A 17,186-nucleotide genomic window follows, 5' to 3' on the forward strand; every position below is an offset into this window, starting at 1 on the left:
ATATATATATTGTTTTTATAGGTAAGCTGGTACTGAATGGCAATTTAAAGGAAAAATGTGTTCAGTTACAAGTGTGATCTTTCGATCTTTTCTAGGAATGACAATGGAGTGATCAATGCGAGGATCGGGTTTATGGGATCAAACTTGCATTGATGTCAACATGTGGTTCAATCCACTAATGTATTAATATTCTTATACATATGAGTTTAATATATGCATCTAGCTTGTATATAAAAGTTAATTTTGTAGGGAAAAAGAATTTCTTTTCATAAGGAATGTTTACGTGACAACTTCATTGCCAAAATGCAAACCATTGTTTCCATTTTTTCCAAGAATAGGGAGAAAAGAAAAAGAAAAAGAAACTACCAATTTTCAAATATATGCATAGTTATATATATTGTACTTAAAAGAGAAAACAACAATCTTTAGTGATATTTATTTAATCTCCGTTAGTTCCGTTTTATATGGGGTAAAGTCTCCCAACAAACACGGTTTTCAACTCTTAAACCAAAGAAATGCAAGCACATTGATTCCTCCAGAGAAGAAATTTTGAATCTGTCTAGCTTGTTTTGTGTTAATCTTATCTGCAGACAAAATCTCCCATTTTTCATGTTCCAATCAATGGAACATTAAAAATTCATAGATTTTCTCCTGCAGAATTTGGATTTACCGACAGGAAGAGAGATTTAAGGGGGGAATTTGTTGTTTCTGTGTAGTGCTTTTTTTTTGTCAATTGATAAGAAGATTTTTTTGATGATTTTATAGGATTTGGGTCAGATTGTAAAGAGAAAATAAAGAAAGAATGGGGGTGGATTATTACAATGTGTTGAAAGTGGACCGGAATGCAACAGACGATGATCTGAAAAAGGCATATAGGAAACTGGCAATGAAATGGCATCCTGACAAGAACCCAAACAATAAAAAGGAAGCCGAAGCCAATTTCAAGCAGATTTCTGAGGCCTATGAGGCAAGTCTTCCCCTCATTTTGTTTCTCTTTAATCGTTAATTTATTATAGAAGAGGAAAATGCTGGAATTTATTGTTACATTCTTCATCTTTTATGAAGTTCTTTTGTCATTTGATTATAGTATTTGCCTGGAAAGAAACACAATGATCTTGATTCTGTTTTGGCCGAGAAATAGTCTTGAATGAATTAATGTTAATAGCATAGTTGTTTAATGGTATTAGAGATGTTTTATTGCTATTACTTTTCTTGAAAAGGAATTAGGGTTAGAGTAGGAAAATGACAAATGGCAATAAAAAAATGGGTATAAAATGTGAATGCATCTGTGTTACTCGGACATGAGTGTCGGATACGAGTATGTGTCACGGTATAGTTGGATTCTTTTAAAGCTTTTTTCATGTATTTAGAGGTTCCTTAGAGGCCACAATCTGATATCCAATGTTGGATATTAACATAAAGAAAATGAAAAGTCCAAGCAACTTAATAATGCATTGCATTTGCAGAAACCGGTTTACGTGATAGGAAGACATAGCAGCTTTTAAGCTCTTTCAGGATTGCAATTTTCAGTATGTTTTACTTATAAAGTTAGCTAATAAATTTCTATGCTAATTAGGCAGTTCTTGAATGCAACTATTTATTTTTGTTCAAGTACTTGTGTCTGACACATGAATATGATAATGCGACCTTCGGATCCTCCAAATACTTGAAGAAACTTACATATTTTTGTCATATACATATCTGTATCTGTGATTGACACGTGAACTAAGTAACAAAGGGGTCGACTATTCCACTAACATGGGAAGGGGGTCGTTTAGCACAGCTTTTATAAAGTTTATCTAGAGTTTAATATTGTCTTTCCAAAAAAAAAAATCTTACCGCTGTGTATTGTTCTCGAATGAAGGTTTCTTTCTTTGAATATTTCTGTAGTTCAAGGATTTCATGAAACTATATTAAGCTGAACTGTAATCCTATCTGTACTAGGATTTTTAGCTACTCAGTTTAAATCCCCCCTCCCTTTTCATGGCTTAAATTGTTACTATAATCGAACCAAGTTATATTATCTGTTGTAATATTCTAGTTTAATTAAGGATTATAAGGGATTTCTGTTCTTATGCGCCTGACATTCTTTCTTGATATCGTTTTAGCTTCTAAACTATAGTCGAGTGTTTTCATGTTATCTTGTTTGTCTGATTAGTTATTGTCAGTCACATTAGAGGCCCTGGAATATGGTTTATTTTAATCACCAGATATTACTAGATAGCAGATTGCGGTGTCTGGCTCTGAACCCGGACTTGGCCAGTTACCGCAAAGACAAAAGGTAGTCAGCCTCTCTAGAACGGGTGATGTTCACCACAAAATGGTTTTCTTGTTTATTTTGATGATTGATCTAACCTGACATGTGCTTAATGATACACCAATACAAATAGATTGGATCACTATAGTATAGATAGCACTAAGATGTAAGGGCTGGTACCCACTGTCTTCTTAGATTTCATATGGGGAATCATGTTAATTTTGTGATTCAGGTCTTGAGTGACCCTCAAAAGAGAGCAATTTACAATCAGCAAGGTGAAGAAGGGTTGAAAAACATCCCTCCACCAGGCAGCGGTGAGTCATCAAGAAATGGCTCTGGTTGGTCGAGTGGGTTCAATCCTAGGAATGCCGAGGATATATTTGCCGAGTTCTTTGGAAGTAGTCCTTTCGAGTTCGGGTCAGCAGGACTTGGTAGGTCTGCAAGATTCCACTCTGATGGAGGGAAGTTTGGAGGATTTTGTTGCACCGACAACAATTTTCGAACGTACAATGATACAACTCCGCCCAGGAAACCATCCCCAGTTGAGAGCAAATTGCCTTGCACCCTGGAAGAGCTATACACTGGATCAACAAGGAAGATGAAGATCTCGAGAACTGTTGTCAATGCATCTGGGTATGAATATTCATCTCATTCATGATCCTGTAATGCATTCTCTTGACTAAAGTTTCACTTCTATAAGCTCAGAAATACAGTTTTGTGTTCCGAGGATGGGACTGACGATATTCTTTATTACATCAACTGAAACTTTCATCAAAGACGGAATCTTGCGATATATCTTTTAGTTCCTGCTATTTGACACTCTTGAGCATGCATTTTCGATGAACTACAATTAATTTCTATCTTTGATCTTGCTGATCGGACTAATTTGGATCCTTACAGGCGGCAGACACAGGAATCGGAAATATTAACCATTGATGTGAAGCCAGGGTGGAAGAAAGGAACAAAGATCACTTTCCCAGATAAAGGAAACGAACAGCCAAATCAGCTTCCAGCAGACCTTGTATTTGTAATCGATGAAAAGCCACATGATCTTTACCAAAGGGATGGCAATGATCTCATCGTCAACAAAAAGGTGTCACTGGCAGAGGCACTTGGGGGCACAACAGTAAATCTAACTACTCTTGATCGCCGTAACTTGTCATTGCCGGTGACCGACATTATCCACCCGGGTTACGAGCTCGTTGTCGCTATGGAAGGAATGCCAATTGCAAAGGAGCCTGGGAATAGGGGTGCTCTTAGGATCAAATTTGATGTGAAGTTCCCTATGAAGTTGACATCGGAGCAACGTGCCGGACTCAAACGTGTTCTTGGGGGTTGATGTAGGAAATCTTTCCCTATTGCATTGCCACCGGTACGTCGAATGTTGTCCGATATAGTCCTTCACTGGCATCTTGCTTCTTCAATCAGGTAGAGAGTTGCCTGTGTATCATAGTTTAACCGTCTCTTCATTTTTGGTGCATTGTACTCTCCATGCAACAAGTATAATTTGTTACAACCAATACACTACAATTGGAATTTAATCAATCTAATATATAAATAGAATTACAAATACAATCAATATATACACTATCACAAAATCATTATAAATATTAAATAAATAAAATGATAATCATAATATATTTGGATTTAATAAGATCCATATAGAGTAATGATATTTGTTCAAATCAGAAGATGTTAATCGTGATTGATCGATCAATTTACTATCGTCAACCTATTTGACCTCCTTTAACAATCATCTTTCTTATTGTACATTGATAACTTGCATTTTGTTACTTCGATGTTTTGACCTTGACCACCGCTTAGCATGTCATAATTTGATAATCATTTCCATGAACAGAAACAGATACAAAAATTTATGTTAGGTGATGAATTTATAAAATTTTAAAGGGTGAAAGTAGATTTTTAATGAAACATATATATGATAAATTTAAATTTTCAGTATATGTAACAGAGTGAGAAATCGACCTTTATAAAAAGTCATAAGGGACACTTGTGCTCAATTCTAAAATAGTATTTTATTTTATTAGATTATTTTAAAAATTATATAAAAATAAGAAAAAATATTTCTATAATAATATTAATTTCCCTTGAAAATAAGAGGTTTTTTCAACTGTGTTAATCAGTTTATGATATTAATTCAATTAGTTATTTTACACATAGATTATAATATATATTATTAGTGGCGGACTCAGAAATATTTTTTAAGATAAGCACATATATGTTGATAACACAAAATTTATAAATGAAGTGGACACAAATAAAATTTCAGGGTGGATACCATCAATAAAATAAGTAACTAATCGAAAAAAAATTTGATTTCAGACATCCATCCTAGGATAGTCGTAGATCCACACCGAATATTATTATATTTAAATCTATGTTTGCGTCCAAAGTTATGGCCAACTCGATGAAAATACAATAAAAAAAATTTTAAAATAAGGATAATCGGATATCATTAGGAAAAAAACTTTTTTTGGGCAAGTTAGATTATAAAGATTCATTATTGGAAAAACCTCTAAATCCAATGGTGGAAAACGTTACACTAACAAATTACAATGTTGGTAAGGAACTGGAAGCACCAGGACCCCGTCAAACCAACAATGTTACAACTTACAACAGAATTGAATTGTGGAGCGACAATTTAAAAGAATTTGAAAGAAAAAAATAAATATAAATACGAGCTGTAGAAAATATTGGTTGATGATTCTCCAAGCAGGCACAGGCAGTAAAGAGTAAATGGTTATTGTTTTACGTTTTAGAATAACACTGATACAACTCTTTCTGGGGAACTCATCGTCGCTACGCATTTGAACTGTCAATTTTAACATCCATCAAAAAGGAGAATCAGTTTATCAGATGAAATATATATAACTTTTTAATATATATATATATATATTAAAAAATTTTGCATTGATATATGATAGATAAATGATAATAAATAGCTGAAATTAACATTAAGAAATAAAAATATATTCACTAAAAATAATAATCTCAGTCATCTATTTCTATTCATTGAATAATCTTAAATCAGTATAAAATTAAAAGTAATTTACATTATATAAGTGAATCTTAATCTATATGTATATTTAATGTACCTTTTGTTGTTTGTACTTGTTGCGAATGGCATTGAGGGAGCAACCATTAGTGTTGAGTTGCAAGTCCTCCAACGCAAGTACAGTAGCTTTTAGCTCGGCTGCCTTGTAATGAGTATAATGCTCCAACGTTGGATTCTGCTAAAAAAAACCAAAAACATGGGAAATGTGTCCTTCCGACAGTGGTTCCAATTATAAGAAAGAAAGGAGACAAGCTAGAGAACAGACCCACGGATGGACTGATTGATTGAGGGTCAATCTGGCAAGGAAAACAGCAGATGCAGCAACGAGTGAAGGTGAAAACTTTAAGAAGCTGTACTCAACAAGACTGAGCTCTGCTAAATAATTTGCTAAGAACTCTAGTTCCAGGCGAGGGACCTGTACTCCAACACAATTGAAGTGCAAATTACTCGGATTATACTGAATGTTATAGAGAAAGATGTAGATAAGAATCCCAAGATACAATACTTCGTAAGTTGCTTGTGCTGCTCGAATGAACCTCCTGAAAAAGAAAATGAAAATTAAGAAGGGAATCAGGGATGGATCTAAGAGGGACGGGTAGTTCGTCCACTAAAAATTTCAAATTCTCGTATATTTTATATATTTTTTTGTATTTTTTATTGATAATATGTTTTCGTCCCCTAAATATTTTTAAGTTCGTTCTGCTAAAATTTTATAAGTTCGTCCCCTTAATATAAAATCTTACGTCCGTCCCTAAGTGATATCACCTCCGAAGGGACGTTGGAGAACCCTTACCGAGTTCATTCTAGATTATCAGCATTTACCTGAGAAATGTTTTTGTGGTTGGAACAGATAACTGAAAATACAAGAAATTCAGAACTTTCCTCTCCATTTCCAGCACCTGCCATGTAGCCACAATCAACAGAATATTACAAACATTGCTGCCTAAAACGGGAATTTTTCATAATTTTATCAAATGCCTTACAACGTAACTTGATCTAAACTAATGACCAATATTTGGCTTTGGGTCTTTTTTCTAAGTTCTGCTAGACTCATGAATGCTAATGTATAAGTAGCTGAAAACCCATACCTCTCCTCTTGTGTAGGTATTATCAGTGATGAAGCAGAATTCTTCCACTCTTGGTGCACAAATCTCTTCATACTTTCTTTGAAAAGTAAAAGCAAAGCGCTTTGAATCCTCAATAACACGGAGTAACAAAGATGTATGTCTCTATGGAACGTAATTCTTAATTCCCAGGAAATATATTAAAGAACTTACGATGCAATTAGCATGCAAGTAACACCAAGTAGCTGGAGTCTTTGTTTTTCTATAAAATTGTGAGAGAGAAAACGATCAATGAGGCTCACTGTGAGGTACAGTGTGTCTGGGACTAACTTATATTCTTCAGAAACCTGAAACATTATGAAAAACTATAAATAGCAGTAAGCACATCAAATTGCCTAAAGTTTAGCACGTACTAACAAAAAAGTACGACAAATTAACTCTTTGCACACTTCAAGAACAAACAGAATATCCTTCTATTCAGAAGTTGATAAATATATGGTTCTTTCGGGTGAGGAGAATAATGAACAGTAGACCTTGTCCCTGCTTATTGAGAAAAAAGTTCTAGTAAACAAGAAAAATAGAACAGCATCACAGTATCTCATGGCAGATGCAGCTTTTTCGACTTGTTATCCTACGTTCAAGCAGGTGGAGATGCAAGTAACTGTTCGGCTATAAATTAACTACATTGACTTACCTCCACTAGCCAATCAATCAGAATTCCTCGCATGCTTGGGGTAATATCCCGCTGCACCTGCTCCATATAATTGGTTGAAATTCTTCGGTTAAGCTGCAGAAGATAATCTGATTAAATAAGTATCAACAAATTGCTGGTAGAGCAAAACTTGCAAGCTAAGAGACATCCTCCAGCAAAGCAAAAAAAAATTATATTGCGAACAACAGTTAGAGAATATCACATCTGAATCCTGATATAAGTGTTTGTGCACAAAGAGTCACTGTCACTACATAATTCACCTTGTAAAATGTAAGAAAGAGAAAAAGTAGCAGCTGCATCAAATAAAATTTACAGAATAATAGGAAAGAGAATTGTTCGGTATGAAACTGAAGAGTTCCTATGGAAAAATGTGTCAATCATATATTGGCATTTAATTTAGTACTGAATGAAATTGCAGCACCAACCTCAGTCACACGCTTATTGTCGTATATTTCTGGGGCATACAAGCTACATACTAGAGGATCTTTTAAGTTTGAATCAATATCCACAACATCTTTCAAGCCTTCTAGTTTCTTGCAAACCCCATCTTCTGCAGTATCCAACCAAAACCAACATAAATTTACAAGCATAATATTTTAAACACTAACCGGCTATTTTCTTCCAAAAACTTTGTTATATTCTTCCAATAAAGTTGTCCTAAAAATAAAACACACACATTGATGTATTTTCAGAGGTTCCATAGACATGACACAGAATTAAAAGGTATGAACATTTAATTCAAAACCGGAATAGTAATAACACTTTGCAGTATCTTACTGTCTGTTAACCTTAGAGCAGTTTTAATACCTTATACTTCTAAAACGGAGGTATGCAATTTCTTAGACAGCTGGACTGTATGATCTATGTCATTCCTTCGATGATTTTAGAAAGAGCACAAACCTTTTCTTTGAGAGCATTCGTGTCCAACAGGCACTGTAAAAACCTGTATTGGAGGCATTGAATCTGGTACAGCACATTCACTTGCACTGTGACACGTAGATTCCGCTACTTCTCTTTCTTCCAGTTTTACTGGTAAAGTGTTTTCTTGTGCCTCCATCACCCTTATTTTTGACAAGCCTTCTGCTAACTTTGCATTCACATCTTCTTCAACTGATGGAATCCCCGTGACGATATCTTCAACCATTTCTGTGTTCTTCTCCCTAGGATCTCTAATGATCTGCTTGGAGGTCTGTCAACCAATAATAATAACAGAAAATTAGATTATTTATTAAGTACAGACTACAGATTACTGTTGCAGTAGAAGAATAAACATAAGCACAATCTATCCCTGCTTTTCAGATCACTTTCAGGAAGAACTTTGTCTTCTCAGTTGTTTATTAGGGCATAGGAAGTTCCTAAATTTCAGAAGTTTGCAGACTGAACCCCAGGACGAAATCAAAATTCAAAAGATCTCTTCACCTGAATTTTGTTTGCATTTAAGCATTCCATGTGCATACTATCAGCAGATTCAGCAATGACATTCGTTACATCTTTAAGCACTGCCCTTCTTTTTGGCTTAAGACCAACGGTAGAAGTCATAGAAGCCCTGTTTTCATCTGATGATGCACGTTTGGAGTTTATTCGAAGAACACGTTTTTTATCCTGTGGTTCCTGTCTGAAGGATGGTTTTGAAGGTGCTCCCCCCTGTGCTTTAGCCCGTGCCCGAGTAATTCTTCCTGTAGGCTCTTCAACTTTTTCAGTAGGTTCATTTTCTTTATTCATCCTTGCTTGCCTTTGGGAAGAGCAATGCATGACTTTCAATTTGAAAAAAAATTCATTGAACCTGCATTTCTAACACCTAATCAATGTAACATGATGATTACAATGAGCGCGTTAAACTACAATTTGCTAAAGAAATTACTTCAATCAATTCTCAAACAGTATAAGCTCTGCAACAATATGACAAATGTATTGACTCTGGTAACTTTAGCCTCATGCATAAAATACCATTTGTTTTACGAGACAAGGGATTTTGGAATTATTACCTTAAGCTATAGCATCTCTGCAATACTTCCGCACTAGTAACAACAGATTTATAACACACCGATGGGAGATTGAATCACTCCATAACGCTAAATTAGAAATCGATGCGCTATCTAAAAATTCTCACTCTCAATGCGCGGTTAAAAAACCGAATTCATTTAACGGTATTCTCCGAGTAAACCAAACAGAGGGTTCTACATATTGTTAAGTTTTTCATTTTCTTTTTGGAACATAAATCCTCAACAATTCAATACATTTTAGCCTTTATGACGTTTCTTAAAAAGAAAAATCTCCGATCCCTATCCGAATTCCGAGCTAGCAAGTAAATAATAATAGATGAAGACTAAAAGAGTCCAAATCACCGAATGCATTATAATTTTCTCAGGAAAAAAAAACTACAGATTCATAAGAAAAACGTGATGCACTTTGAATGTTCGGATAAATTTCAATACTAAAATAAAAAGCAAAACATAGCTCCGTCATAGATCTAAAATTTGAAATTCTTGAACTCTATCAATCCGAAAACCAGCATTATTATCAACTATAGTAATTCAAATGAAAAAACCAATAGCCACCGCTATAAAGATTGTTCAGAAATGAAGAAGCTTACTTTGCTTTGAGGAGCTCCGCGAGACTGCAAATGAAGAACTCTGGAGAGGTTTTCTCTACTTCTTTTCTGTTTTTCTTCTTCTTTTTCACGTTTGTTTACCTTTTTTTCTCTATTTCTCAGAGAAAGTGAAAAGGCGAAAGCGACGGACAGTGAGCTGAGGCTTCCAAGAGCATTAGGTTGTTTGTCTTATATAAGCAGAGAGGAGCGTAGCTCCTGGGCGGGAGGCTGCTACAGTTTAAACTTCTTTAAATTAAGGGATAAAACGATATTTCATCCTTGAACTTAGTAAATTTTCTCATTTTGATCCTTAAATAATTTCCAAATTAGTCCCTAAATTGGTAATTTTGATGATGTAAACCTCTAAGGCTGTGAAATATCGTATAATATCAAGTTACACATCATAAAAATGACTAAAATGATAAAAACAAATGACCCAATTGAGGGAAAATATGGACGAAAAACGAGGGACTGCGTTATAAAAAGTTACCAACTTCAAGGATTAAAGTTGCTTTAACCCTAAAAATAAATAAATAAACCAGATTGTTTTTATATTAGCCCTTATTACCCACCGTGTTTGCTTCGTCCACACCCATGCTTTCATTTATTTGACTTATTTTAGTTGACCCGTGAAATTTGATTGTACGTCCCAATCACATTACGCCACCAATTTCAAAAATTAAAAAGAAATATTACAAAAATTTTATAATTCATTTGACAGCTACAATTATTTGGATAAAATTATAAAAATTAGTTATGAAGAATGGTCATCTGTTTTAAAACAAATCTTAAAAAATGTTTTCATAAATCAATTTTAATTTAAAATTTTAATTTGTTTTTGAATAAACAAATTCTTTTTAACTAAGCTTGATCCTCAATGTTTTAAAGAAGATAAATTGTTTTTTAATTAAAAATATTTACTAAAACATTTTATTTTTAACGATGTTAATTTGTCAATTCGCATGGTAAGTTTGTAACATATACTTCATGCTAGCATGACACTATATCTTATATGTTGTGTCAGCAAATAATTTGAAAATTATAAAAGTATTAAAAATAGCATAGTCAATTGTATTATACATTCCCAAACTATGATCATCGTTCTATATTAATCTTTAACTTTTTAAATATTTTAATTTCATCTTTAACTACGACTCTCATTCTAAATTAATTTTCAAACTTTTTGAACATTCTAAATTTTTCCTCAAACTATTACCACCATTTCTCTATTACTCCCCAAACTTTTGAATGTTTTAGGGGGATGTTATTGGAATGTTTAAATGTTCGGGGATTAATTTAGAATGAGACTCATCGTTTGAAGATGAAATTATAATATTCAAAAGTTTAAATACCAATTTGAAATGAAGGTCGTAGTCTATGGCATGAAGCATACGTATAATATTGTATAAGGTGTAATGTCAACATCATTTCAAGACAACTACATTTAACTTTAAAAAGTTAAAAACCAATTTGATAAGACGAATAAATATTAAAGAATAAATCTGTAAATGTCTCTTTTGTATTATGTGTAACATAAAAGTAAATGTTTTTCGAATACTACGTTCCATCTAAGGTAGGGGGAATTCATGTACCAAAACAAAGTACAAAGAGCCAAACATGGAAAAAAGCTCATTGTTGCATGGAAATTTCCTCAACATCAAACCACACAACGTACCAATCGGCAAAGAAGAAAAAATTACCCATTTTTATAACCGTCTAATATGTAAATCATTGCACCTTAATTTGTACGTGCATGCATGCTCTCTGGCTCTGCTGCCCCATTTGGCTTTTTAGAAAGAGAAAATAACCTCAGTGACCAAAAATCCTATATAATATACGATTTTAACCAACTTTTTCCGGATTTGCCAAAATGACCAACAAAATCGCAATGCGATCGCTAATTCGCAACGCGATCTCCATTATCGCAAATACGCGTTGCATTTTCGCAATGCGATAGTTGAAAATCGCGTTGCGATGGTCTACAGTATCGTTGCGATTTTCCCAATTCGCAATGCGAATAAGTAAATCGCAACGCGAATTGGGAAATTCGCAATGCGAATAAGTAAATCGCAACGCGAATTGGGAAAATCGCAATGCGATACTGACTATCGCAATGCGATAATAAAAAATCGCAACGAGATACTTACTTTCGCAACGCGATACTGACTTTCGCAACGCGATTTACTTAGCGCCATTCGTATTAACGCGTATTTTTTTTTCAAATTCCAAACACGTATTTTTTCTTAATAAATCGGAAAATGAACCGTCCACAGTAATCGCACGCAACTCATAACCTCAAACCCAAACACACAACACTCAGTCCCATCTCCATCTTTCACTCTCTACGGCGAAATCCGTCCCCATTTCCGAAGATTTCCGTCCCCATCGCCGGCGAAATCCCTCACAACCATTCACAGTCAAAAATCCCTCATAATCATTCAGAAATGGAAAATCAACCTCCGAGGGTTAGTTTTTTTTATTTTTATTTGAAATTTTTGCATTATTTTAGGTTTTTCATATTGAGATTGATGATAAGTTTACTGGTAATTTCAATAATAGATTAACCATTTCACTTAGATTTCTTATTAAATTCATTCAATTGCTGCCAATACTGCTAAACTGTTTAGCCTGTGAAGTTAGTATTTGTCTTTGTTTTGTCTTTTGGTTGAAGTAATGCAGAAGAAGAATAGTTTCGAGAATGAAATCGCAAAGCGGAAATAACTATCGCAACGCGAAATAAAAATCGCAACGCGAAACCAAAATCGCATTGCGATTTTCATTTCGCGTTGCGATTTTCATTTCGCGTTGCGATTCTCTCGTCGCGATAGTCATTTCGCGTTGCGATTCTCTCATTGCGATAGTCATTTCCGCGTTGCAATTCTCATTATCTCGTTGTGATTTTCATTTCAACCAAAAGACAAAACAGTGTTGCAAATTTTAGTTTCAAGAATAAACTACTATTTATGTTTATTGTTTTGTTTTTGGTATATCTTGACAGTGTAATTTTTGGTATATCTAACTTGGTATGTTTATTGTTTTTTTGTAGAAATTTTTTTCGGCTTCATTGACATTAAGGAATAAAGTTAGCCTAGCCACTACAATTGCTTCGAAGCTTTCACCTGCACAAAGAAAATTGTTTGAAGAAACCTGCTTCGGGCCATGGCTGAGAGTACAGCATCCGGGTGGAGATGCTAGTTTGACCCATTTGTGGCTTCAGACCATGACTAGCGATCTACCTGACAGTATACAACGTGGTGAGGAAGAGATATGGTTTCATTTTCCACCGGCGTATACTTGTTTTGGGCGGAAGGAGTTCTGCTTAATCACTGGTCTACGATTCGGACACGATGATGTAGGCCGATACACTCGTCATATCACCCCCATCATGGTTATCCAGGGTTTTTCCTGATGAGTCAATAGAGAAGCCGAACTTACACGTCGACGACATGAAGAAATTGTTTAATAAGAAAGATGGTTTTACTCGGATGAATGACGTCGATGTTGTCCGAGTATGCCTTCTACTACTTTTGTATGCCGGCTTTCTAGGCAGAGAGGCCATACAACCTATTCCTCAGGAGCTAATATTATTGGTAGAGGACCTAAATGCATGGAATCTGTTTCCGTGGGGTTCGTATATATGGAAAGCTACCTGGACTAAGTTGTCGTCTGCCTTTGATGACCGCAAAAGTTTGCGGGGCGATGGGTCGAAATACACTTTGTCAGGCTTTGTTTGGGCCTTTAAGGTAAGAATTTCTATATAATGTTTTCAAAATTATAATTAATTATTTAACAATTACTAATGTTTGTTATTATATTGTTTGTAGATTTGGATATTCGAGGCTTTCCCCAGCATGCGGACATATGCATTAAAATCCTCAGATGATATTCCTAGGGCTATTTCCTGGAAGAGGAAATGTATGTTGGATTGGGAAGACTTAATACCATATGCGACAATAAATAATGTAAGTTAACACAAATACTATCATATATAAACAAGTTATTAATAGTAGACGTTTAACTTTGTTTTAGTTTTTATATTATTAGGAGGCCAACACTCCATTAATGAGACTGACACCCACGGAGGCTGAGCTTGCCACTGATTGGTGGCAAGCTAGTCAGCGTTTTTTCGATGGTACGAATGATGAGCAGCCTCCACTTCCTCCACTTCGAGAGCCATCACCTCACCCAGAGCCATCACCTGATCGACCCGACTATACACCTCTACAACGAGAGCCATCACCTATCCCGTCACATCATCGAGTCTCTTCTCCACCATCACCTCATGATAGGCAACCGACAAAGATGCCACGACTTCTATCTCCCTGTTCTCCACCTCCACGGGATGAGTCAAGGGAGTTACGTGATGAGGTCAATGCCTTGCGTGAGGAGATCGGTACTCTACGCGATAACGATGGTGCATGGCGTGTGGAGGTGTCTACTTTACGTGGTGAGGTTGTCGCTCTACGTGAGATGGTAGTATCATTGCAGAATGAGGTTCATACTCTACGCAACGAGGTAAGTTTAAGATTTTCCATATTTAACGTGATGATAAATTTACTCGTAATTTCACTTAAATTAACCATTTCACTTAGATTGCTTGGTAAATTTATTCGGTTGCTGCCAAAACTGCTAAACTTTTTACTTTAACACTGTGAAGTTAGTATTTGTCTTTGTTTTGTCTTGTGGTTGAAAGTTTGAAATATATTTATCTTTGTTTTCACTGTTTAAATATCATGTCTGTTTATTTACTGATATTTGTATTTTTATTTAGCGGACCGATAAGGTGGATGCTTTACGTCGGGTTTTTCTTGCACGACAGAGTTTACGCATCAGACGGCGTGCACGTGCTATTAAGTCTCCGTATACCCCAATAGTGCGAAGACACCGCAAGAAGAAGCCCGACTCGCCTATCATCCCTCAAGAGTCCACTCCTATCGTTGAAGAGGCCCCTATCATTCCTCGAGAGTCCCCTCCCACCGTTCAAGAGGCCACTGTCATCGTTGAAGAGGTCCCTCCCACCATTCAAGAGCCCGATTCACATGGCGTCATATGTAGGATTCTTGAGAAACCCTCTGACGTGCCGGACATGATGGATTCAAGTTGGCTCTCGTATGAGTTACCGGCCAGTACCATACCGGTATCTGAAGAGGAGAGGAAACAACTACCGGACACAATTCTGGATAACACCCTTTGGGCTAAGACCGCAGTTGATTTTTATCTACACGAGCGAAGCCAGGGGTGTTTCACTGACATATGCAAGCTCAATGATGATATCTATTTGTTGCTTGATCGGTCTTGGTGGGGCGTATTATTAGGGGTCGAAGACAATGGCTATTTCGATGGAGGGGAAAGTCTTATATTTTTCTTATATTTTCATTTGATTAATTTGTTTAAAAATTAATGTAATTCACTAATATATGTATTTTTTTGTAAAACAGCATATCGATGCGTGGGTGTCACGTCTACTAATAATTAGGAAACTTAAGGAAAATAAAAGAAATACACGGTATACAATAATGCCGACGGCTTTTAACGCAGTTCACTTGAAGAATCAACGAGATGAATCATTTGCGTTGGCAATGGACAAGCTAAACTTTATCCTGCATGGTGGGAGGTCGATAAGGTTAGTGTTTATTTTAGATTGAGTTTAAAGGTATTCATAAATAAGTGCGCAAATGAATGAATTATTACTTATGATTGCAGGTGTTTATCCCTGTTTTGGAACGTAACCATTGGCTTCTCGTCGAGCTTCAGATCCCATCCCTTAAGGCAATAGTATATGACAACATGATAAATTACATATCATTGGCTGATTTAAGAGATATTATTAAGGGATGGAGCTCTTATTTGGCTAAATACTTGGATGCGATAAATTATTGGACTCGTTCTGGAAACAAGAAGCCAAAGAAGCTCAATATTACAGTTAGCAGAGACGAGACCGCACCACAACAAACGAAAGGACCCAGAGGGGATTGTGGTCCTCTCGTATGCTTGGCGTTGGACCGTTTGATCACAGGAAGTATAAAGTATCTACCTCCCACCGATATAGATAGAGCTGCAGTAGGCTTGTGGTTTCGACATTATATGGCTAGATCGATATATACGAGACGCTGCCTACCTGCATCCGCGTTATAAAAATGTCCATAAACAATTGGTATGTTTATAGGCTTGTGGTTTGAAAATGTTTGGTTAAGTACCTAGAATTCAATAATTTGCTGTTTGTAGGTTTTAGATGTGTAGAAAGTGTTGTTTGAGCAAATGTTTGGTTTATGCAGGTTAATCTCAGAAGTGAGCTGCGTGAAAATGATGTATGGCTGCAAAAGTTGATTCAATAGTAGAAGTGTTATTTTCTCTAATAATTATTGCTTATTTTTTGATTGTTTAATTGATTTGTAAAAGGTGATTTGTAAAAGTTGATTTGTTTAATTGATGTTAACATAATTCTTATTTGTGCTTGTTTAATTGATTGAAATGTAATGGTTGATTTTGTTGATTTCAATATGCATTATGTTGAAGGCAAAAAGTACTATCGCAATGCGAAATGAAAATCGCAACGAGAGAATCGCAACGCGAAAATGAAAATCGCAACGCGAAATTAAATTCGCGTTGCGATTTTCATTTCACATTGCGATTCCCTCGTTGCGATTTTCATTTCGCATTGCGATTCTCTCGTTGCGATTTTCATTTCGCATTGCGATAGTAATTTCTGCGTTGCGATGGACATTAAGATGATTGCCTATTAAGTGATAACAACTGGAACAGATCATAGCAATTTTCAAACTCAAGTTACTAATACATGCCTAACTGAAAATGTTAACAGTTCACACAAAATCTACATAATACAACGTTTGCATTTAAAAATCACCTAAGTTAACAGACCCAAAAGGTGAAGCCAGTTGTGATTGGGATTTTAAAGATGATTTCGATTTTGATTGCCTTTTTCTTGACACCATATGAGCTTTGGATTTTGATGATGATCCATATTTTGGTAGATGAAAAGATGATTGTGATGGCACTGGTGATCCACATGTCAACCTTGTATGACCACTTTCCTTGCACCGACTACATGTCGATCTCTTCTTCTCTTCACCCTTAGACGGTATACGATCGTGACTTTTTGGTCGGCCAGGTAGCCTTCTGTCCATGGTTGGTGGCAAAACTGTTTGTAAGTCATCTGGTATGTCCCACTCAGAAGGATGTGAAATAGGGTAGACAATCTCGGCATAAGTCTGTCGATATACTTCTGTAGTGTAGCAATCCATAGCGTATGTGCTTGAATCATCTTGGTTTAGATGAAGAGCAACTTTTATAACATGGCCACATGGATAACCAGATGTTTGCCATTTCATACAACTACACGTCCTTGCATTTAGATCGACAAGCCCATTTAAGTTATTATCCAGTACTTCAAACAAAGTGTTTGAACATGGTTCAACTCTCCATGACGTTGACTTCACAACACGTTTCGTTATCTTTTTTTCAGTCCA

At 35.6% G+C, this 17,186-nt stretch overlaps 2 protein-coding genes across 2 annotated transcripts; one reads left to right on the forward strand and one right to left on the reverse strand.

Annotated features, from left to right (window-relative positions):
- The first annotated feature begins 358 nt into the window (after positions 1-358).
- LOC120201353 (dnaJ homolog subfamily B member 4-like) lies at positions 359-3,754 on the forward strand. The gene is made up of 4 exons (XM_039201979.1): positions 359-677; positions 768-967; positions 2,490-2,890; positions 3,158-3,754. Exons 2-4 carry the CDS (start codon positions 803-805, stop codon positions 3,594-3,596), a joined length of 1,005 nt encoding a protein of 334 aa, XP_039057910.1. The 5' UTR covers positions 359-677; positions 768-802; the 3' UTR covers positions 3,597-3,754.
- Positions 3,755-5,026: 1,272 nt separating this feature from the next.
- Positions 5,027-9,886, reverse strand: LOC120201354 (cyclin-A2-2-like). Its single transcript, XM_039201980.1, has 12 exons — positions 9,703-9,886; positions 8,529-8,900; positions 8,010-8,298; positions 7,535-7,659; positions 7,092-7,184; positions 6,611-6,744; positions 6,422-6,497; positions 6,156-6,232; positions 5,839-5,872; positions 5,599-5,748; positions 5,374-5,508; positions 5,027-5,090 (listed from the first exon to the last, which is right to left on the reverse strand). The coding sequence occupies exons 2-12, from the start codon at positions 8,859-8,861 to the stop codon at positions 5,034-5,036; spliced, it is 1,503 nt and encodes a 500-aa protein (XP_039057911.1). The 5' UTR covers positions 8,862-8,900; positions 9,703-9,886; the 3' UTR covers positions 5,027-5,033.
- Between the last annotated feature and the right edge of the window lie 7,300 nt (positions 9,887-17,186).

The sequence above is a fragment of the Hibiscus syriacus genome, unplaced genomic scaffold (genome assembly GCF_006381635.1).
Source record: "Hibiscus syriacus cultivar Baekdansim isolate YM2019G1 unplaced genomic scaffold, ASM638163v2 tig00007179_pilon, whole genome shotgun sequence".
In the NCBI taxonomy this organism is placed as follows: Eukaryota; Viridiplantae; Streptophyta; class Magnoliopsida; order Malvales; family Malvaceae; genus Hibiscus; species Hibiscus syriacus.

What these genes read in the sequence shown, in the direction of transcription:
- LOC120201353 (XM_039201979.1), top strand. Translation starts at nt 803, where the DNA reads ATGGGGGTGGATTATTACAATGTGTTGAAAGTGGACCGGAATGCAACA. An exon ending in AGATTTCTGAGGCCTATGAG is followed by an intron (nt 968 to 2,489) that starts GCAAGTCTTCCC and finishes TTTGTGATTCAG; the next exon opens with GTCTTGAGTGACCCTCAAAA. An exon ending in ACTGTTGTCAATGCATCTGG is followed by an intron (nt 2,891 to 3,157) that starts GTATGAATATTC and finishes GGATCCTTACAG; the next exon opens with GCGGCAGACACAGGAATCGG.
- LOC120201354 (XM_039201980.1), bottom strand. Translation starts at nt 8,861, where the DNA reads ATGCATTGCTCTTCCCAAAGGCAAGCAAGGATGAATAAAGAAAATGAA. An exon ending in ACAATAAGCGTGTGACTGAG is followed by an intron (nt 7,185 to 7,534) that starts GTTGGTGCTGCA and finishes TATCTTCTGCAG; the next exon opens with CTTAACCGAAGAATTTCAAC. An exon ending in ACCACAAAAACATTTCTCAG is followed by an intron (nt 5,873 to 6,155) that starts GTAAATGCTGAT and finishes TTTCTTTTTCAG; the next exon opens with GAGGTTCATTCGAGCAGCAC.